Source organism: Anomalospiza imberbis, unplaced genomic scaffold, assembly GCF_031753505.1.
Source record: "Anomalospiza imberbis isolate Cuckoo-Finch-1a 21T00152 unplaced genomic scaffold, ASM3175350v1 scaffold_48, whole genome shotgun sequence".
In the NCBI taxonomy this organism is placed as follows: domain Eukaryota; kingdom Metazoa; phylum Chordata; class Aves; order Passeriformes; family Viduidae; genus Anomalospiza; species Anomalospiza imberbis.
Genome location: NW_027100088.1, coordinates 629367 through 653147, shown reverse-complemented (window position 1 = coordinate 653147; position 23781 = coordinate 629367). Strand labels below are relative to the sequence as shown.

Sequence of the window (23781 nt, the reverse complement as noted above, 5' to 3'; positions counted from 1 at the left end):
CTACATAGGCTGGCTATTGACATGATTGACGGCGAAAAGAGCCAATGGGATGGCCAGAAGCGTGAGGAGGCGGGGCCTGAGCGGGAGCGGGAGGTTCGGGGTGAAAATTGGGATTTTTTTCCAGGAAAATCGGTGAAAATTTGGGTTTTTCTAGGAAAATTAGTAAAACTTAGGGTTTTTTTTTCAGGAAATTCGGTAAAATTTGGGGTTTTTAAAGGAAAATCAGTGAAAATTGGGTGTTTTTCCAGGGAAATCAGTGAAAATTGGGGTTTTTTTCCGGGAAAATTGGTGAAAATCGGGTTGGGAAATTAGTAAAAATTGAGTTTTTTTCAGGAAATTCGGTGAATGTAGGTTTTTTTTTTCCAGAAAAATCGGTGAAAATTGGGGTTTTTTCCCAGGAAAATCAGTGAAAATTAGTGTTTTTCCAGGAAAATTGGTAAAAATTGAGTTTTTTCCTGAAAATTCGATGAAAAGTTGGGTTTTATCCAGGAAAATCCAGTCCCAAGGGATTTTAAGAAAAAAAAAAATCCACAGAGCAGGGAAAAAATAAATTCCAGTTTTGGGCAAAACTCCCGCTTTAACTCCTCTCCCCGCCACCAATTCTGTGAGCCGGAGTTTAAAGGAAAAGTTCTCAAAACTGCCATTTGATTTTTTTCCTTTAAAGCAAATTTAACTCCTTTATTCATAAAAAAATAAAATTAATAAAAACAAAACAAAAAAAAAAAAAAACCCACACATTCTGGAGAATTCCATCTTTTCTTTTCTTTTCTTTTCTTTTCTTTTCTTTTCTTTTCTTTTCTTTTCTTTTCTTTTCTTTTCTTTTCTTTTCTTTTCTTTTCTTTTCTTTTCTTTTCTTTTCTTTTCTTTTCTTTTCTTTTCTTTTCTTTTCTTTTCTGCCTTTTTCTCTCTTTTATTCCCCCCCTTTTTTTCCCCTCTCCTCTTTTTGGTCTTTTTTCCCTCTTTTCCCTTTTATTTTTTCCCTTTTCCCCCTTTTTTCTCCCCATTTTACCTTCCCCCTCCTCTTTCCCCCTTTTTCCTTCCCCCTTTTTAAATCTTTTCTTTTTCCCCTTTTTTCCCATCCACTTTTCCCTTTTCGTTTTACCTTTGCCAATTCTCCCACCTTTTTTTTCCCATGTTTCGCCCCTTTTTTATGTTTTTTGATTTACATTCCCCCCCTTTTTTTTTCCATCTCCTTATTTAATTTTACTTTATGATTTTTTTGTTTTATTTTGTTTTAAAATCTAATTTAATCTAATTTAATTTGATTTAGTTTCATTTTATTTCATTATATTTTATGTTGTTTAATTTAATTTAATTTAATTTGTAGATTTTATTTAATTTTATTTTATTTTAAAATTTTCTTTTATTTATTTTTGTTTTCTTTTCAAATTTTCTTTTCTTTTCTTTTCTTTTCTTTTCTTTTCTTTTCTTTTCTTTTCTTTTCTTTTCTTTTCTTTCCCTTTTTCTTTTTCTTTTTCTTTTTCTTCTTTTTCTTTTTCTTTTTCTTTTTCTTTTTCTTTTTCTTTTTCTTTTTCTTTTTCTTTTTCTTATTTAATTTTAAAATTTTCTTTTTTTAAAATTTAATTTATTTTTAAAATTTAATGCATTTAAAAATATTATTTTAATTTTTATTTTGCTTATTCCCACTTTTATCTTTTGAACTCCCAGGCCGACAGCTTCGCTCATTCCGTTTTTTATTCCCGACGCCCAAAATTTCCCCTTCCCACGGAGCCCTTCCCGATCCCCGGGGATTCAAAGCGGCGCCGGGACCGACCCCGGGAGCGGCACCGGCACCGGGAGCGACCCCGGGACTGACACCGGGACCGAGTCCGGCACCGGGAGCGACACCGGGACCAGCCCTGGGAGCGGCACCGGGACCAGGAGAGGCACCGGGACTGACACCGGGACTGACCCCAGGAGCGGCACCGGGACCGGGAGTGACCCCGGGACTGACACCGGGACCGAGTCCGGCACCGGGAGCGACACCGGGACCGGGAGCGACCCCGGGACTGACACCGGGACCGAGTCTGGCACCGGGAGCGACACCGGGACCAGCCCCGGGAGCGGCACCGGGACCAGGAGAGGCACCGGGACTGACGCCGGGACCGAGTCTGGCACCGGGAGCGACACCGGGACCAGCCCCGGGAGCGGCACCGGGACCGGGAGCGACCCCGGGACTGACACCGGGACTGACCCCAGCAGCGGCACCGGGACCGGGAGTGGCGCCGGCACCAGTACGGACACTGGGACCGGGACTGACACCAGCACCGGGACTGACACCGGCACCGGGACCGGGAGCTACACCGGGAGCGACACTGGCACCGACACCGGGAGCAACACCGGGACCGGCACTGATACCGGGACCGACTCTGGCACCGGCTCCGGGACCGGGACCGACACCGGCGCCGGGAGCGGCACCGGGAGCGGCACCGGGCGGAGCCGCAGCGCCCCCTCCTCCCCTCGGGACACGAACGGGAAGAACGTTCCCGCGGGATCCTCCAGGGCGATCCCGGCCAGCGGCTCCCTCCGCTCCGCGTCGTAGAATTCCAGCCGCGCCTTCTCCCGGTCCAGGAGCACCCCGAGCACCGAGAGATCCCGGGGACGCTCCCCGAGCACCGAGAGATCCCGGGGACGCTCCCCGGCCACCGAGAGATCCCGGGGACGCTCCCCGGGCACCGAGAGATCCCGGGGACGCTCCCCGAGCACCGAGAGTTCCCGGGGACGCTCCCCGGGCACCGAGAAATCCCGGGGATGCTCTCCGAGCACAGAGAGATCCCGGGGACGCTCCCCGGGCACCGAGAGATCCCGGCGATGCTCCCCGAGCACCGAGAGATCCCGGGGATGCTCTCCGAGCACCGAGAGATCCCGGGGATACTCTCCGAGCACAGAGAGATCCCGGGGATGCTCTCCGAGCACCGAGAGATCCCGGGGATGCTCCCCGAGGACCGAGAGATCCCGGGGATGCTCCCCGAGGGCGCGGCAGACGGAGAAGAGGCGGCCCCGGGATGCGCAGAGAGCCCAGAGCCGCGGGGGATCCCGGGGATCGTGGGGATGCCGGGGATGCCGGAGATCGCGGGGATCCCGGGGATCGCGGGCGTCGGGGGGATCCCGCAGCACGCCCAGCGCCCAGCTCCGCTGCTGGCCCAGCTCCACCTCCCAGTAGCCCTTCCCGGCTCCCAGCGCGGCCCGCGCCACCAGCGCCGCCACCGGGAGCGGATCCCGCGCGTCCCCGAGGGGCAGCGGCCGCGCCTCGGGATCCAGCGCCACCGGAGCTGCGGGGACGGAGGGATCCCGTCAGGGACTGGGACATTCCCGGGAGAGGGGATGCGGCCACTGAGAGCTGAGGTGGCGCAGAACCCCTGAATCCCTGAACCCCCAAATCCCCGAATCCTTGAACCCCCAAATTCCTGAATCCCCGAATCTCCAAATCCCAGAATCCCTGAACTCCCAAATCCCCGAACCCCTGAATCTCTGAACCCCCAAATTCCCGAACCCCTAAATTCCTGAATCCCCAAATGCCCAAATCCCCGAATCCTTGAACCCCCAAATTCCTGAATCCCCGAATCTCCAAATCCCAGAATCCCTGAACTCCCAAATCCCCGAACCCCTGAATCTCTGAACCCCCAAATTCCCGAACCCCTAAATTCCTGAATCCCCAAATGCCCAAATTCCTGAATCCCTGAACCCCCAAATTCCTGAATCCCCGAATCTCCAAATCCCAGAATCCCTGAACTCCCAAATCCCCGAACCCCTGAATCTCTGAACCCCCAAATTCCTGTATCCCCGAATCTCCAAATCCCTGAATCCCTGAACTCCCAAATCCCTGACCCCCCCGAATCCCTGAACCCCCACATTCCTGAATCCTTGAATCCCCGAATCCCTAAAATCCTGAACCCCTGAACCCCCAAATCCCTGAATTCCCAAATTCCTGAATCCTCGAATCCCCAAATCCCCGAACCCCCAAATCCCCAAGTTCCTGAATCCCCGAATCCCCAAATCCCCGAATCCCCAAATCCCCGAATCCCCCAATCCCCCAATCCCCAAATTTCCCAATCCCCAGATCCCTGAGTCCCTGAATTTCCCAAATTCCTCAATCCTCGAATTTCCCAATCCCCAAATCCCAGAGCTCCAGCTCACCCGCGTGGCTCCGCGCTTCCCAGAAATCTGCGAGAAAAAGAAAAAAACCGGGAATTCCGATTTTTATGGAGGAAGTCCAGCCTTCCCCCCAGAATTCCCGTTTAACGCCCCCCAAATCCCGGGAATTTGGGCATTCCCGAGTTTTCCCAGGAATTCGGGTGTTCCCGAGGTTTTCATGGGAATTTGGGCATTCCCGAGCTTTCCCCGGGAATCTGGGCATTCCATGGGTTTCCAGGGAATTTGGGCATTCCCGAGTTCTCTCAGGAATTTGGGTGTTCTGTGGTTTTCCAGGGAATTTGTTATTCCCGAGTTTTCCCGGGAATTTGGGCATTCCCGAGCTTTTCCTCGCTTACCCAGCTCCGCTGTCAGCTGACCTGAAAGGAAAAGCGATTCCCGTCAGTTCTGGAGGATTTTCCCGTTTCCCCCCCATTTTTCCCATCAGAAGAACCCCCGAGTGTGGAATTACAAGAAATTCCCTTCCCCGGATGAATTAGCCCCAAATTCCAGGGAAAATGTGGAAAATAAGCAGAATTCCCGGGCTATTTTTAACCAGCTTTGAGGGAAACACAGATTTATGGAATTTGCATTTTCTTACCCAAGCGTTTCTTGAATTGGATTTTTGCTGGAAGGGAAAAGCGGGGAATGAGTGACGGGAAAATTCCATGAAAAAATGAAAACATCAGCGGGAAAAGCATCAGGAAAAAGGGGGATAAAGGGAGAAAAAGGGGAAAAAATGTTAAGGAAATGGGATTTAAAATGGGATTTACCTTCTCGTTTCTTGGCTTTTTCTCCATCTGGGAATTCCGGATGTGGAATCAAAGGAATAACAGGGAGAGATATTAATTTAATAATGTTTAATAATGTTTAATAATATTGTGTTCGTTAGTATTTGTTATTAATGATGTTTGTAGGGTCTTGCCAAAAGGGAAGGGGGAAAAGGGAAAAAGGGAAAAAAGGGGGAAATGGAGAAATGGGAAAAAAGGGGGGAAAAGGGGAAAAGGAAAAGGGGGAAGAAAAGGGGGAAAAGGGAAAAAAGAGAAAAAGGGGAAGAAAGGTGGAAAGGGAAAAAAAGGGGGGAATAGAGGGAAAACTGGGAAAAGGGAAAGAAAGAGGGAAAAAGGGAAAGAGGGAAAAAGGGGGAAAGGGAAAAAGAGGAAAAGGGGAAGAAAGGGGAAAAACAGAAAAGGAAAAAAAGGGGGAGAAAGGGGGAAAGGAAATAAAGGAAAAAAGGGAAGAAAGGGGAAAAACAGAAAAGGGAAAAAAGGGGAGAAAGGGGGAAAGGAAATAAAGGAAAAAAGGGAAGAAAGGGGAAAAACAGAAAAGGGAAAAAAGGGGAGAAAGGGGAAAGGAAATAAAGGAAAAAAGAAAAACGGGAAGAAAGGGGAAGAAAAGGGGGAAAAGGTGAAAAAGGGAAAAAGGAGGAGAAAGGAAATAGGGGAAGAAAGGGGTAAAGTGGGGAAAGGAGGAAATGAGAAAAAGTAGAGGAAAAACAGAAAAAGGGAAAAGGTAAAAAAGGGGAAAAAGGGGGAAAAGGGAAAAAAGAAAAAGGAAAAAGGGGAAGAATGGGGAAAAAGGAAAACAGGGGAAAAGGGGGAAAGGGTAAAAAAGGAGAAAAAAGGGAAAAAGGAGAAGAAAGAGGAAATAGGGGAAGAAAGGGGGAAAGGGGAAAAAGGAAGAGGTGGAAAAGGGGGGAAGGGAAGAAAGGGGAAAAGGGAAAAAGTGGGGAAAGGGAAAGAAGGGGGAAAGGGGGAAAAAAGGAGAAAAAGGGGAAAAAAGGGAAACAAGGGGAAAAGGGGAAAAGAGGAAAAATGGGGGAAAGGAGGACAAAGGGAAAAAAAGGAAAAAGGGCAAAAAGGGAAGAAAGGGGGAAAAGGAAAAAAGTGGGGAAAAAGGGGGGAAAGGGAAGACAGAACACGGGAAAAGGGAAAAGGGAAAAAAGTGTAAAAAGGGAAAAGGGGAAAAGGAGAAGAAAGAGGGAAAAGGGCAAGAAAGGGGAAAAGGGGGAAAAAGGGAAAAAGGTGGAAAAGAGGAAAAGGGGAAAAAAGGGGGAAAAGGGGAAGAAAGGGGAGAAAAGGGGAAAAGTGGGAAAGGGGAAGAAAGGGGAAAAAGGAGGAGAAGGGAAAAAGGGAAAAAAGAAAAAGGAAAAAGATGAAGAATGGGGAAAACGGGAAAGGGGAAAAAAGGGGGAGAATGGGAAAAGGGAAAAAAGAAAAAGGAAAAAGGGGAAGAGTGGGGAAAATGGGAAAGGGGAAAAGGGGAAAAGGGGAAAAAGGAGAAGAAAGGGGAAAAGGGGAAAAAGGAAGAGGTGGGAAAAGGGAAAAAAGAAAAAGGAAAAAGGGGAAGAGTGGGGAAAATGGGAAAGGGGAAAAGGGGAAAAAGGAGAAGAAAGGGGAAAAGGGGAAAAAGGAAGAGGTGGAAAAAGGGAAAAGGGGAAAATGGGGGAAAGGGGGGAAGGGAAGAAAGTGGGAAAAGGGGAAAAAGGGAAAAAGGAGAACAAAGAAGAAATAGGGGCAGAAAGGGGAAAAGGGAAAAAAAGAAAAACAGGGGAAAAAAAGGGAAAATAGAGGAAAAAAAGGGCAGGACTCACCCAGCAGCGCCTTCATTTTCCGCTTCTCTGGAAGAGAAACGGCAAAATCTGGGCCCAGAAACCCCAACGGGAGCCCCGAGCCCACCGAAAACCCAGCTTGTGTTACCCGAAAGGAAAATTCAATTTTGTTACCGGGAATGGAAAAAACAGCTTGTGTTACCCGAAAGGAAAATTCAATTTTGTTACCGGGAATGGAAAACCCAGCTTGTGTTACACGAAAGGAAAATTCAATTTTTGTTACTGGAATGGAAAACCCAGCTTGTGTTACCCGAATGGAAAATTCAATTTTGTTACTGGGAATGGAAAACCCAGCTTGTGTTACCCGAAAAAAAAAATTCAATTTTTGTTACTGGGAATGGAAAAAACAGCTTGTGTTACCCGAAAGGAAAATTCAATTTTTGTTACTGGGAATGGAAAACCCAGCTTGTGTTACCCGAAAAAAAAAATTCAATTTTTGTTACTGGGAATGGAAAAAACAGCTTGTGTTACCCGAATGGAAAATTCAATTTTGTTACTGGGAATGGAAAACCCATTGTGTTACCAGAATGGAAAATTCAATTTTGTTACTGGGAATGGAAAACCCATTGTGTTACCAGAATGGAAAATTCAATTTTGTTACTGGGAATGGAAAACCCAGCCTGTGTTACCAGAATGGAAAATTCAATTTTTGTTACTGGGAATGGAAAATTCAATTTTGTTACTGGGAATGGAAGACCCAGCTTGTGTTACCCGAAAGGAAGATTCAAATTTTGTTACTGGGAATGGAAAATTCAAATTTTGTTACTGGGAATGGAAAATTCAATTTTTGTTACTGGGAATGGAAAATTCAATTTTGTTACCAGGAATCAAAAACCCAGCTTGTGTTACCGGAATGGAAAATTCAATTTTTGTTACTGGGAATGGAAAATTCAATTTTGTTACTGGGAATGGAAGACCCAGCTTGTGTTACCCGAAAGGAAGATTCAAATTTTGTTACTGGGAATGGAAAATTCAAATTTTGTTACTGGGAATGGAAAATTCAATTTTTGTTACTGGGAATTGAAAATTCAATTTTTGTTACTGGAAAGGAAAATTCAGTTTTTGTTCCTGGGAATTGAAAATTCAATTCTTGTAATCGAAAATCGAAAATTTAGTTTTTGTTCCTGGGAATTGAAAATTCAATTTTTGTTACTGGAAAGGAAAATTCAGTTTTTGTTCCTGGGAATGGAAAATTCAGGTTTTGTTACCGGGAATTAAAAACTCAGCTTTTGTTACCGGAATGGAAAATTCAGTTTTTGTTTCTGGGGATGGAAAATTTAATTTTTGTTATTGGGAGTGGAAAATTCAGGTTTTTTTATTGGGAATGGAAAATTCAGTTTTTTTTTCCTGGAATGGAGAATTCAATTTTTGTTATTGAGAATCGAAAATTCAATGTTTTTTCCTGGGAATGGAAAATTCAATTTTTGTTACCAGGAATTAAAAATTCAGGTTTTGTTACTGGGAATCGAAAATTCGATTTTTGTTACTGGGAATGAAAAATTCAGTTTTTGTTCCTGGGAATCAAAAATTCAATTTTTGTTATCAGGAATTAAAAATTTAGGTTTCTTTTCTGAGAATGGAAAATTCAGGTTTTTTTACTGGGAATCGAAAATTCAATTTTTGTTACCAGGCATTAAAAATTCAGGATTTTTTCTGTAGAATGGAAAACTCAATTTTTAAAATTGAGAATCGAAAATTTAATTTTTGTTCCTGGAAATGAAAAATTCAGGTTTTTTACTGGGAATAGAAAATTCAGTTTTTGTTTTTGGGAATTAAAAATTCACTTTTTGTTACCAGGAATTAAAAATTCAGGTTTTGTTTCTGAGAATAGAAAATTCAATTTTTGTTCCTGGAAATGGAAAATTCCATTTTTGGTATTGGGAATGGACAATTCAGTTTTTTCTTATCAGGAATTAAAAATTCAATTTTTGTTCCTGGGAATTCAAAATTCATTTTTGTTACTGGAAATCGAAAATTCGTGTTTTTTTACTGGACATGGAAAATTCCATTTTTGTTACCAGGAATGGAAAAATTCAGGTTTTTTTACTACGAATCGAAAATTCAGTTTTTGTTACTGAGAATCGAAAATTTAATTTTTGTTCCTGGAAATGGAAAATTCAATTTTTCTTACTGGAAATGAAAAATTCAGGGTTTTTTTACTAGGAATAGAAAATTCAAATTTTTTTTTTTTGGGAATCAAAAATTAAATTTTTCTTACCAGGAATTAAAAATTCTGGTTTTGTTCCTGGAAATGGAAAATTCAGTTTTTGGTATTGGGAATGGAAAATTCAATTTTTGGTATTGGGAATGGACAATTCAGTTTTTGTTACCAGGAATTAAAAATTCAGGTTTTGTTATTGGGAATAGAAAATTCAATTTTTGTTACCAGGAATTAAAAATTCAGTTTTTTTTTCCTGGGAATGGAGAATTCAGTTTTTGTTACCAGGAATTAAAAATTCAGTTTTTGTTATTGGGAATAGAAAATTCAATTTTTGTTACCAGGAATTAAAAATTCAGTTTTTTTCCTGGGAATGGAGAATTCAGCGCACGGAACCGCCCGGAATGAATTTCATTAAATAGATGAGATGGAATTTTAAATGAAGAAATAATTAATTTGATAATTTGATTTTTTATGGAATTATGTAATTATTTAAGAATCAAGATATTTATTTAAAAATCAATTTATTTAATAATCAATATATTTCATAATAGATGTATTATTAAATATTTTATAATGCATATATTTAATAGTTCATATATTCAATAATTCATATGTTTATTAATAATTTTTAATTTAAATTTTTTTTTACATTTAAACTTGAGCAAAAGCCATTTCCACACAGAAACCGAACGCAGATTTTACCCATTTTCAGTGGGAAGGAAACAGAAATTAGAACTGAAATTAATCTTGTTAATTAAAAAATTAATTTCAAATGTTAAATGCAAAAATTTTTTCAATTAATTTTTTTTTTCAATTAGGATATCTTTAAATGGTAGGTTTTCAATTGATTAAAAAATTTAAAAATGAAATTAAATCAAATTAAAGAAATTGGCAGCTCGATCAAAAATAGAAATGTAAGAAAAATGAGGAAATTTTAGGATTAATTTAATTAATTTAATTACTTTAATTTAATTTCAAACACAGGGGATTTTTACCTTCCTCCATTTCCAGCTTTGCCTTTCCTGGAAAATCAAGAAAATTTAAAATTATTTAATTGTGTACGATTTCTAAATGAATATTTTATAATCATTTATATTTATATTTATATTTATATGTTATTTATATGTTAATTATATTTATATTTATAATAATTATTATAATTATATTTATAGATATAATTATAGTTGTTTTATATTTAATAGTTATAACATATTTATATTTTATTAATAATAATATTTATACATGTATTATATATTTAATATTTATATTTAGAATTCTATTTATATGTATCTAATATTTAAATCTACTATTTTAATCTAATATTAATATCTACTCTTTAATATTTAATATTAATTTCTTAAATTATGTATTCAATCTATGTCTCATTAACTATTAAATATTAATAGATTTCATGGCTTTAATTAATGACCTTTAATTAAGTGTTTAGGTCGAATCAATTTGGACGTTTATATATTGAATTTTTTCAGGATTTTACAGTATTTCGATCTCTGTATATTTATATTTTAGTAATATTTAATAAAACCTTGTCTCTCTTATTTTATACTGATTAATTTCGAGACTTTGTTGTATTTTTTCTATATCTATTTTAGAAATATTGAATTAAATCCTGTATTGGTCTTTTTTAGTTAATAATTTTATTAATACATTCAATGTTTTATATTTAATGTTTCATCTTTTGAAATCCAGTAATTCATAATTTTGATTTTACACTGCTATAATTATATTAAAAAATTAAATAAACAAAATTAAAGTAAAAATGAGAATAAAGAATGTAGTAAATTATAATAAATAATTTATTACAATAAATTATTTGTTTATTTACGTTTTCTTTTACTTTAAATTTTCTTTTTACTTTCATTATTTATTAATTATATTTATTATAATTAATTATTATAATATTAAATGGTAATAAATAAAAGCAAGAAATATTCGACTGTTTATTAAATTGTATTTTATTAAATATTATTAAGCTAGTTAATGAAATTAAATATTTTATTGAATATTATTTGTTTATTAGCTTATTGTATTTTTATTCGCTTATTTTAAAATTAAATATTATGAAAATATGATTTTTACAATATTCAATGGTAATAAATAGTGTATAATATTTAATAATAATTCTAATTAATAAATAAATAATAATATTATATTTTATAACACTTAATTGTAACAAATAAAAGTAAAAAATTTAAAGTATAAAAATCCCTAGCAATAGCACCATTAGCGATCATTAATTAATTACATTATTCCTATAATTAATAATTCCATTCTTAATTAATTGCTAATTAATTCCCTCACCTGCCCTCACAGTTCTCTTGTGGCTCCCTGGGGAAAAAAAAAGAAAAAAAGAAAATTTAAAAAAGAAAATTAAAATTCCATTTTTTCCCTGGTTTTGATGGGAAATTTGGCGCCTTCTCCCGGACTTGGTCGTTAATGGGAACGAGCCGGTTGGCCCCGGATCCGGCGGGATTTGGGATTTCCCCGATCCCGCTGGATTTGGGATTTTCTCCCGGATCCAGCGGGATTTGGGATTTCCCCGATCCCGCTGGATTTGGGATTTCCCCGATCCCGCTGGATTTGGGATTTTCTCCCTGATCCGGTGGGATTTGGGATTTCCCCGATCCCGCTGGATTTGGGATTTTCTCCCGGATCCGGCGGGATTTGGGATTTCCCCGATCCCGCTGGATTTGGGATTTTCTCCTGGATCCGGTGGGATTTGGGATTTCCCCGATCCCGCTGGATTTGGGATTTTCTCCCGGATCCAGCAGGATTTGGGATTTTCTCCTGGATCCGGCGGGATTTGGGATTTCCCCGATCCCGCTGGATTTGGGATTTTCTCCGGGATCCGGCGGGATTTGGGATTTCCCCGATCCCGCTGGATTTGGGATTTTCACCTCGATCCGTCAGGATTTGGATTTCCCCGATCCCGCTGGATTTGGGATTTCCTCGATCCTGCTGGATTTGGGAATTTCTCCTGGATCCAGCAGGACTTGGGATTTTCTCCTGGATCCGGCGGGATTTGGGATTTCCCCGATCCCGCTGGATTTGGGATTTTCTCCGGGATCCAGTGGGATTTGGGATTTTCCCGATCCCGCTGGATTTGAGATTTTCTCCGGGATCTGGCAGGATTTGGCATTTCCCCGATCCCGCTGGATTTGGGATTTTCTCCTGGATCCGGCAGGATTTGGGATTTCCACGATCCCACTGGATTTGGGATTTTCTCCTGGATTCCGGAGGGATTTGGGATTACCACGATCCCGCTGGATTTGGGATTTCCCCTCGATCCAGCGGGATTTGGGATTTCCCCGATCCCGCTGGATTTGGGATTTTCCCCTCGATCCAGCGGGATTTGGGATTTTCCCCGATCCTGCTAGATTTGGGATTTTCCCCTCGATCCAGCGGGATTTGGGATTTCCCCGATCCCGCTGGATTTGGGATTTTCTCCCGGATCCGGCGGGATTTGGGATTTCCCCGATCCCGCAGGATTTGGGAATTTCTCCCGGATCCGGTGGGATTTGGGATTTCCCCGATCCCGCTGGATTTGGGATTTTCCCCTCGATCCGGCGGGATTTGGGATTTCCCCGATCCCGCTGGATTTGGGATTTCCCCGATCCCGCTGGATTTGGGAATTTCTCCTGGATTCAGCAGGATTTGGGATTTCCCCGATCCCGCTGGATTTGGGATTTTCCCCTCGATCCAGCGGGATTTGGGATTTCCCCGATCCCGCTGGATTTGGGATTTTCTCCCGGATCCGGCGGGATTTGGGATTTCCCCGATCCCGCTGGATTTGGGATTTTCTCCCGGATCCGGCAGGATTTGGCATTTCCCCGATCCCGCTGGATTTGGGATTTTCTCCCGGATCCAGCAGGATTTGTGATTTTCTCCTGGATCCGGCGGGATTTGGGATTTCCCCGATCCCGCTGGATTTGGGATTTTCCCCTCGATCCGGCAGGATTTGGGATTTCCCCTTTCCTGCTGGATTTGGGAATTTCTCCGGATCCAGCAGGATTTGGGATTTTCTCCCGGATTCGGCGGGATTTGGGATTTCCCCGATCCCGCAGGATATGGGATTTTTTCCCGGATCCGGCGGGATTTGGGATTTCCCCGATCCTGCTGGATTTGGGAATTTCTCCTGGATCCAGCAGGACTTAGGATTTCCCCGATCCCGCAGGATTTGGGATTTTCTCCCGGATCCGGCGGGATTTGGGATTTCCCCGATCCCGCTGGATTTGGGATTTTCTCCCGGATCCGGCGGGATTTGGGATTTCCCCGATCCCGCAGGATTTGGGATTTCCCCTTTCCTGCTGGATTTGGGAATTTCTCCGGATCCAGCAGGATTTGGGAATTTCTCCCGGATCCGGCGGGATTTGGGATTTCCCCGATCCCGCTGGATTTGGGATTTTCCCCTCGATCCGGCGGGATTTGGGATTTCCCCGATCCCACAGGATTTGGGATTTTCCCCTCGATCCAGCGGGATTTGGGATTTCCCCGATCCCGCTGGATTTGGGATTTTCCCCTCGATCCAGCGGGATTTGGGATTTCCCCGATCCTGCTGGATTTGGGATTTTCCCCTCGATCCAGCGGGATTTGGGATTTCCCCGATCCCGCTGGATTTGGGAATTTCTCCCGGATCCGGCGGGATTTGGGATTTCCCCGATCCCGCTGGATTTGGGATTTTCTCCCTGATCCGGTGGGATTTGGGATTTCCCCGATCCCGCTGGATTTGGGATTTTCTCCTGGATTCCGGAGGGATTTGGGATTACCACGATCCCGCTGGATTTGGGATTTCCCCTCGATCCAGCGGGATTTGGGATTTCCCCGATCCCGCTGGATTTGGGATTTTCCCCTCGATCCAGCGGGATTTGGGATTTTCCCCGATCCTGCTAGATTTGGGATTTTCCCCTCGATCCAGCGGGATTTGGGATTTCCACGATCCCGCTGGATTTGGGATTTTCTCCCGGATTCGGCGGGATTTGGGATTTCCCCGATCTTGGTGGATTTGGGATTTTCCCCTCGATCCCGCTGGATTTGGGATTTCCCTGATCCCGCAGGATTTAGGATTTTCCCCTCGATCCAGCGGGATTTGGGATTTCCCCGATCCCGCTGGATTTGGGATTTTCTCCGGGATCCGTCGGGATTTGGGATTTCCCCGATCCCGCTGGATTTGGGATTTTCCCCTCGATCCAGCGGGATTTGGGATTTCCCCGATCCTGCTAGATTTGGAATTTTCCCCTTGATCCAGCGGGATTTGGGATTTCCCCGATCCCGCTGGATTTGGGATTTTCTCCTGGATCGGCGGGATTTGTGATTTCCCCGATCCCGCTGGATTTGGGATTTTCTCCTGGATCTGGCGGGATTTGGGATTTTCCCAGATTCTGGTGAATTTAGGATTTCCCTGGATTCAGGCAGGATTTGGGATTTTTCCCGGATTGCAGCAGAATCTGGGATTTCTCTGGATACCAGAAGATTTGGGATTTTCTCCTGGATTCCAGAGGGATTTGGGATTCCCCGATTCTGGTGGATTTGGGATTTCCCCGATTCCGCTGGATTTGGAATTTTCCCAGATTCCAGTGGGCTTTGAGATTTTCCTGGATTCTGGTGGATTTACGATTTCCCAGATTCTGGCGGGATTTGGGATTTCCCCAGATCCCAGTGGATTTGGGATTTTTCTCCTGGATTTGGGCAGGATTTGGGATTTTCCTGATTCCAGTGGCCTTTGGGATTTTCCCTGGATTCTGGCAGATTTGGAATTTTCCCAGATTCCGGTGGATTTAGGATTTCCCTGGATTCCATTTGATTTGGGATTTTTCCCAGATTCCAGCGGGATTTGGGATTTCTCTGGATACCAGAGGATTTGGGATTTTTTCCTGGATTCTGGAGGGATTTGGGATTTCCCCAGTTCCAGTGGGCTTTGGGATTTTCCCGGATTCCAACGGATTCGTGATTTCACAGATTCTGGCAGATTTGGGATTTCCCCAAATCCCGGTGGATTTGGGATTTTCCCAGATTCTGGCAGGATTTGGGATTTTTCCCCTGGATTCAGGCAGGATTTGGGACTTTCCAGGATTCCAATGGGGTTTGGGATTTCCTTAATTCCGTCAGATTTGGGATTTACTCAGATTCTGGCGGATTTGGGATTTCCTCCATTCCAGCGGGATTTGGGATTTTCCCGGATTCCGGCAGATTTTGGATCTCCCCCAATTCCAGTGGATTTGAGATTCTTCCTGGATTCCAGTGGGCTTTGGGATTTTCCCAGATTCTGGTGGATTTACGATTTCCCAGGTTCTGGTGGGATTTGGGATTTCCCCAGATCCCAGTGGATTTGGGATTTTCTCCTGGGTTCGGGCAGGATTTGGGATTTCCCTAGATTTTATTGGATTGGGATTTTCTCAGATCCTGGTGGGGCTGGGGATTTCCCCTGATTCCAGTGGGATTTGGGATTTTCCCTGATTCTGTTGGGATTTCAGATTTTCCCGGATTCTGGCAGGATTTAGAATTTCCCTGGATTCCGGCAGATTTGGGATTTTCCCAGATTCCAGCAAGATTTGGGATTTTCCCAGATTCCGTTGGATTTGGGATTTTCCTGGATTCTGGCAGATTTGGGTTTTTCCCTGACTCCAGTGGGCTTTGGGATTTCCCCGGATTCTGGCAGATTTGGAATTTTCCCAGATTCTGGCAGATTTGGGATTTTTTCCTGGATTCCAACAGATTTGGGATTTCTCCGGATTCTGGTGGGTTAGGAATATTCTCAGATTCTGGCGGATTTTGGATCTCCCCCATTCCAGCAGATTTGGGATTTGCCTGGATCCTGGAGGGATTTGGGATTTTTCCCGGATTCTGACAGGATTTGGGATTTCTCTGGATTCCGGTGGGATTTCAGATTTTCCGTGATTCCAGTGGGATTTAGCATTTCCCTGGATTCCGGCAGATTTGGGATTTGCCCGGATCCCGGCGGATTTGGGATTTCTCCGGATCCTGGAGGGATTTCCTAGATTCCGGCACATTTAAGATTTTCCCCGGATCCTGGCGGGATTTGGGATTTCCTCGATTCAGGTGGGATTTGGGATTTTTTTCCTGTATTCTGGCGGGATTTGGGATTTTCCCGGATTCCGGCTGATTTGGGATTTCCTGAGATCCTGGCGGATTTGGGATTTTTCCCTGATTCCGGCGGATTTTGGGATTTTGGGGACCGAACTCACTCTGGAGCACACAGAAAATGAGGGAAATCAGCGCCAAGTTCAGGAACAAAACCGCCAGGAAAATCTGCAGCCACCGCGAGGTGGACGGGAGGAGAGCCTCTGGGAAAACAAAATAAAATTAATAATTAATTAATTAATAATTAATTAATAATTAATTAAGCCAAAACCAAAACCAAAACCAAAACAAAAAATAAAAATAAAAATAAAAATGCAATAAAAATACAATAAAAACATTTTAATAATTTAATAATTTATTAATTAGGTAATAATTAATGAATAAAATTAATTCTATTAATCTGTAAAGATTGAATATTATAATAATTACTAAATATTCAATTAATTTAAGGCATACATTTAATTTAAAACTCTATTATTTTAGGCCTAATTATTCAAATTATTATTCATTATTTTATTAATTATTTAAGGCGATAATTTACCATTAATTTTTAATTATAAAAGTAATGATTTAATTGTAAAATACTCAATTTAAAATAATCTACTAATTATTTCAGGCCTACTATTTAAGGCATAAATGTTCAAATATTTAATAATTATTTTATTATTTATTTAAGGCTATTATTTGCCATTAATTATTACATATACAATTAATGAATTAATTATAAAATACTCTATTAATTATTAAACAGTCTATTAATGATTTAAGGCCTCAGTATTAAAATAATTATTCCTTATTTCATTAATTATTTATGGCTATTATTTGCCATTAATTACTACATATAAAATTAATTATTTAATTATAAAATACTCTATTAATTACGAAATTGTCTATTAATGATTTTAGGCCTATTGTTTAAGGCCTCCGTATTAAATAATAATTCATTATTTCATTAACTATTTAAGGCAAATTTAATTATTTGCCATTAATAATTAAATATACAATTAATGATTTAATTATAAGGTAATGTACTAATTACGAATAGTTTATTAATGATTTAAGGCCTAAATATTAAAATAACTATTGAATGTTTAATAAGTATTTAAGGATTTAATTTTCCATCATATTTTAAATATACCATTATGATTTAAGGATTAAGTGTTCCATTAAGGATTCAATACTTTACTAATTATTGAAGGATTCAATTTTCCATTAGTTTTTATATATTCTCTTAATGAATTATGCAATAAATATTCCATTAGGGATTTAATATTTGATTAATGATTAAATATTTTATTAAAGATTAATTGTATATATATTGAATTAATTGCATTTATTATCAACATAAATTTAATTATTAAATATTTTCATAATTAATTAAAGTTCTAAAATCCCAATAATTATTACATATTCTAATAATAATTTAATTATAAAGTATTTGATTAAGGCTGAAATATTGATTTAAATATTAAATATTCCATGAACGAATAAGGGATTGGCTATTCCATTGATGATTAGATATTTTATAAATATTAAGCATTCTATTAATGTTGATTAATTATAAAGTATTCTATTAATGATTAAATCACAAAGGCAGTGGCAATTAGGAGACAAAACACAGGCGGGGAAGTTCTACTTTACTTCTAATTAAATCAATCAATAAATTCTGCTAATAAATAAAATTTAAAAATAAAAGATGAAGGTAGAAGTAGACAAAAAATTAAAAAGTGATAATAAAAATAAATCTGGAAAATAAAATGAAAATATGAAAAGTTAAATTACAATTAAATCAAATTTAAGAGTTCAACAAGAGACGCTGATTTGCAAAGATAAAATAGAATAAAATCAACCAATCAATAAATAATAATCAATGAAATTAAAGATTTCCAACCCTGTGCATCCAACTGGAGCTGCCAGTGGGCAAAAATCAAATTCAATCCATCAATCAATGATAATCAATAAAATTAAAGACTCTGATGAGTTGCTAATTAGCAAAAATCAAATGAAAGCAATCAATCAATCATTAAATGAGAATAAATGAAATTAAAGACTTTGACAAGAGCTGCTAACAAGAAAAACCAAAATAGAATAAAATAAATATTAAATTAAAGTAAATTTAATTTAATTTAAAAATCAATAAAAGACTTTGACAAGAGCTGTTAATTAACAAACCAAAATAGACTAAATTAAAATAAATTTTAAATTAAATTAAATTAAATTTAATTTAATTTAAAAATCAATAAATGATAACCAATAAAAGACCTTGGTAAGAGCTGCTAATAAGCAGAAATCAAATAGAATAAAATAAAATATAAATTAAATTGAATGAAACTAAATTTAATGTAATTTAATTAATAAATTTATTTATTAAATAAATGAAATAAATTTTAAAAATAAAATTAATTAATTTAATAAATTTGTTTTATTAATAAATTGAGTTTAATTTGATAATTTTTTAAAATTAAACAAAACTAAGTTTAGTTTAATTTATTTTAATTCAAGTCAATTAATGATAATCAATAGAAGACCTTGTCAAGAGCTGTTAATTACCAAAACTAAAATAGAATAAAAGACAAGAAATGGTAAATTAAACTAAGTCCAATTAAATTAAAGTAATTTAAATTTTAATTTCATTTAAATTAAAAATTGATTGCAAAAATTAAATTAAATTAAATTTAAACTTCATTAAAAATTATTTTCAAAAAATAAAATAAAATAAAATAAAATAAAAATAATTTTAAAAATAAATTTAATTTAAATTAAATTAAATTACATATTTCAAATTAAATTTAAAACCCAATAAATGGTAATCAATAAAATCAAAGACTTCCAACCCTTTGAACTCAACTAATTCCTAAAGAAATCAAACCAAAGCAGGAGCGGAGCAGCTCCAGCGGGAATTTTCCCGGGAATCGTTTCCCACCGTGGATGCGGATCCGGGACGCACGGGAGGCGTTGAGCCGGTGGTTGAGGACGCGGCAGGAGATCTCCAGGTCGGCTCCCGGCTGGATCCACACGGATCCCTCGACGCTGAAGAGGCCCCCGGCGCTCACGGTGGCCGTGGTGGCCGTCGGCTCCCGCCGGACGTTGCCATGGCCGTCCAGCCAGAGCAGCTCCGGCTGCGGGAACCAGCCGGAGGCGCGGCAGGAGAGGCCCAGGTCCTGCTTCTCGGGGCCCCGCAGGATCACGGATGGAGCTTCTCCGACAGCTGTGGAGAAACAGGAATTTCCATTTCAATCCAACTGAGTTTGGGTTTTCTGGGAGTCAACGATCCCGTGCATTGAGGAGTTGCCACCGTGGGATCACAGATGGAATCCCTGTGGGAAAACAGGAGTTCTTCATTTCAATCCCATTAAATTTGGGTTTTCTGGGAGTCAACGATCCCATGCATTGAGGAGTTGCCACTATGGGATCACGGATGGAATCTCTGTGGGAAAACAGAGGAATTTCCCACTTCAGTCCCATTGGATTTGGGTTATTTGGGAGTCAACAATTTCATTCATTGAGGAGTTGTCAGGGCAGGATCAAGGATGGAGCTTCTCCGACGGCTGTGGAGAAACAGGAATTTCCATTTCAATCTGACTGAGTTTGGGTTTTCTGGGAGTCAACGATCCCGTGCATTGAGGAGTTGCCACTATGGGATCAAGGATGGAATCTCAGTGGGAAAACAGAGGAATTTTTCGTTTCAATCCCATTAAATTTGGGTTTTCTGGGAATCAAGGATCCCGTGCATTGAGGAGTTGCCACCACAGGATCAAGGATGGAGCTTCTCCAATGCCAGTGGAAAACCAGGAATTTTCACTTCAATCCCATTAAATTTGGGGCTTTTGGAAATCAAAGATTCCATTCATAGAGGAGTTGTCACCACAGGATCACAGATGGAACCTCTGTGGGAAAACAGAGGAATTTTTCATTTCAATCCCATTAAATTTGGGTTTTTGGCAGTCCATCAAGGATGGAGCTTCTGCGATGGCTGTGGAGAAAAAGGAATTTCCCACTTCAATCCCATTAAATTTGGGCTTTCTGGGAGTCAACGATCCCATGCATTGAGGAGTTGCCACTATGGGATCACGGATGGAATCTCTGTGGGAAAACAGAGGAATTTCCCACTTCAGTCCCATTGGATTTGGGTTATTTGGGAGTCAACAATTTCATTCATTGAGGAGTTGTCAGGGCAGGATCAAGGATGGAGCTTCTCCGACGGCTGTGGAGAAACAGGAATTTCTATTTCAATCCCATTAAATCTGGGTTTTCTGGAAACCAACAATTCTATTGATTGAGGAGTTGCTGCCACAGCATCATGGATGGAGCTTCTCCAACAGCAGTGGAAAACCAGGAATTTTCCATTTCATTCCCATTAAATTTGGGTTTTCTGGAAGTCAGTTTTTTGCCCAGGAGATGGAAAGTCTTGGAGGACTTTCCAGGATTTGATCCATGGGTTCTGGAGGTTCTCAGTGGTTGATAGATCCAGGGATGTCCTTGGGAATGAGGGATTTAGTGGAGGATCTGGAAACGGATGGAGGGGTAGGGGCAGTTCTGGGATGGATTTGGGAGTGGAATTTGACAGGATTTTATGGAATGTATGAAATATAAAAGTTGAAGAAACAAATATATAAAATATATAGAATGTAAAACCATGAAAGATAAAAATATAAACTATGTTATATAGAAGTATAAACCCAGATAAATACTAATATAAGTATAAATATAAAATAATGTAATATTTATATTCATTTTTATATATAATAGCATATATTTTAATATATGTATAAATAATAATTTATAAATTAATATAATATAATATAATATAATATAATATAATATAACAATAAGATGTAATATATATAATTTAATAATATATGTTAATATATTTAATATAATATTTAATTTGATAAATTATATTTTATATAATTTATATAATAATAAAAAATAAATAATAATATATAATTACATGGCTATAGACCATATTAAAATTATTACTTTATTTAATTGAATATAATTTATATAATATAGTATTATACATAATGTAATATATGAAAAATTTATATATTTTATTGTGTATATGTATATATACACATTTATATGTATTTATATGCTTATATAATGTAATATTTCTATTGTACAACATATAAGATGTTTTACATGTGATATTTTACAACATATAAGAAGTAAAATATAAAAACAATATATAAAATATAAAAATATGTACTAAAGATACAAAAATATAAACTGTTAAATGTAAAAGAATTAAACATAAATATTAAAAATATTAATTTTTTTTATTTAATAATTATAAAATGCAAAAAAAAAATAACATGCCTAGCAATATTTCAAATACTTGCCCAATTCTGCGCGGTGAAGGAAAAAGAGGGAACAGCACCAACCTGCCACTTCCAGCTCCACCAACACTTCCCGGGATTCATCCTGGAACGAGACCTGGCAGCCGTAGGAGCCCTGGTCGGAGCTCCGGACGTCCCTCAGGAGCAGGGACACGTTCCCGGCTCGGAACTCCCCGTGGAAAAGCTCTGCCCGGCCCCGGGTACCGCTCATCCGGCTCCTCCCCCCAGCCCTTCCCGTCGTAGCTGTACACGGGGATCCGCTGGGATTGGCCATGGAATGTCCAACGGATGGAGAAATCCTCAGGAATGGGCCTGGATCCCACCTGGCAGGGCAGGACCACCCTGTCCCCGATGATTCCAAGGATGGGAATTTTGGGAGCGCTGAGGAATCCGCCTGTTTTAGGGTAAAATGGGATTTGGTTCTGGTTCTGGTTAGTTCTGTTTTTCCTCATCATGTTTCCCATGGATTTTCATTGGGATTGATTCCATCCTCAACAGGAGAGGGATCCAGAGAAAAACAAAAAAAAAAATGGGGATGTTGTTCTCATGGATTTATCCTTTGGTGTTTTGAACAACAACTCAAATTTCTTGGCCATTAAAACATTGGGAAACCCTGAAAAAATGGATGGAAACGGCATATTCCATCCGAAATAGAATTCTCAAACCCGGGATTTACCTCCAGAAAATTCCAGGTGGGAATCGCCCACCCCCACAGCGGTTCCCAGGAAGGTTTGGAATGTCCCAGGGCCTGGAATTCATCCCTACGGCACTGGGAGATGTGGGAGCACCCGGATCCCCAAGGATACACGAGGTGTTCCTTGGATATCCCCGTTCCCAGAGGTTCTCCCAGCACGGGATGGGGATGTGGGTGATAAAATCATGGAATTCCCTGAGCTGGAAGAGGATCAGAGTCCAACCCCTGGCCCCGCACAGGACAATCCCGACAATCCTGACAATCCCATCAATCCTGACAATCCTGACAATCCCATCAATCCTGACAATCCTGACAGTCCCCGACAGTCCCAAGAATCCCAGCAATCCTGACAATCCTGACAGTCCCAAGAATCCCAAGAATCCCAACAATCACAACAGTCCCGACAGTCCCAAGAATCCCAACAATCCCAAGAATCCAAACAATTCCGACAGTCCCGACAGTCCCAAGAATCCAAACAATCCTGACAGTCCTGACAATCCCAAGAATCCCAAGAATCCTGACAATCCTGACAGTCCCAACAATCCCAACAATCCCAACAACCCCAATAGTCCCAACAATCCCGACAATCCTGACAGTCCCTACTGTCCCGACAATCCTGACAACCCCAATAATCCCAAGAATCCTGACAATCCTGACAGTCCCAACAATTCCAACAACCCCAACAGTCCCAACAGTCCCAACAATCCCGACAATCCCGACAGTCCCTACTGTCCCGACAATCCTGACAATCCCAATAATCCCAACAATCCTTGGGAGCGTTGTTCCAATGCTCCACGAGCCCTGGAAGGTTCGGAGTCGCTGTGGAGCAGCTCCACCCTCTGGAGAAGGAACCTTTTCCAAGTTAAATCCCGCGTGCTCGTTAGGTGTTAATTAATGTTTCAGAGCAGGAATCGGCCGTTTTAGGGGAATAGATCCCAAATGGAATTGCCCTCACCTGCAGCCAGGACTGGGAGCAGCGCCACCCGCCACAGCCGGGGCTCCATGGGGAATCCTGGCTCCGGAACCTGTGGGATTCCCTCGGTCCCTTCCTGACGGGAAACGACGAGAGGAGGGAGAGAGGAAAAACCAGAAAAATCTGTGAAGGACAGCGCGTTTTCCCATGGGAAACGGGATTCCAGGGGTTTTCCTTTCTGCGGATCCCCGTGCAATTCAAATCCATCCGTTAAATCCTCCTGAGATTCTTCATTCCCGTTTTTCCCCTTTCACTGAGGAATTCCAAGCGTTTCGTGGGATATTTGGAGGTGATTTTGATCTCAGGATGTTATTTTGATATGGGATTCTGCTATCCGATTTTAATATTGGATTTTGCAGTTATATTTTAATACTAAATTTTAATAGTGTATTTTGATATTATTTTGAAACAATTTTAATATTATACATTATTATTATAAACATTATAGCATTAATTTAATATTGTATTATTATTGTTTGCTATTATATTCCATTATTATATTTTGATATACAGTTAAACACCATATTTTTATTATACATTCTATTCTAATGTTATTATATTAATTTAATATTGTACTATTATATTTTAATATGATAGTTAGATATTTTGATATTGCATTTTGATACCATATTTATATTATACATTATATTTAATTTTTAATGTAGTAATATGAATTTAATAGCATATTATTATATTTGGGTATTATATTTCAATATTTCACTTTGATATTATATTTTAATACTATATTTTAATACT

The 23781-nt window shown here is 39.9% G+C and overlaps 1 protein-coding gene, 1 long non-coding RNA gene and 1 pseudogene across 2 annotated transcripts; all 3 read right to left on the bottom strand.

Annotated features, from left to right (window-relative positions):
* Positions 1–23781, bottom strand: part of LOC137466938 (zinc finger protein 850-like) — a 466234-nt pseudogene that overhangs the window by 7063 nt on the left and 435390 nt on the right.
* Positions 2299–21813, bottom strand: LOC137466959 (butyrophilin subfamily 1 member A1-like). Its single transcript, XM_068178553.1, is given in 11 exon segments — positions 2299–2664; positions 2797–3272; positions 4138–4164; positions 4491–4511; positions 6725–6751; positions 9899–9925; positions 11223–11249; positions 16124–16222; positions 18943–19227; positions 21404–21557; positions 21559–21813. Coding segments are annotated over 11 exon segments (1764 nt in total).
* On the bottom strand, positions 4678–4989 carry LOC137466953 (uncharacterized). The gene is made up of 2 exons (XR_010995349.1): positions 4905–4989; positions 4678–4759 (listed from the first exon to the last, which is right to left on the bottom strand). It is a non-coding gene; the product is annotated as an uncharacterized lncRNA (long non-coding RNA).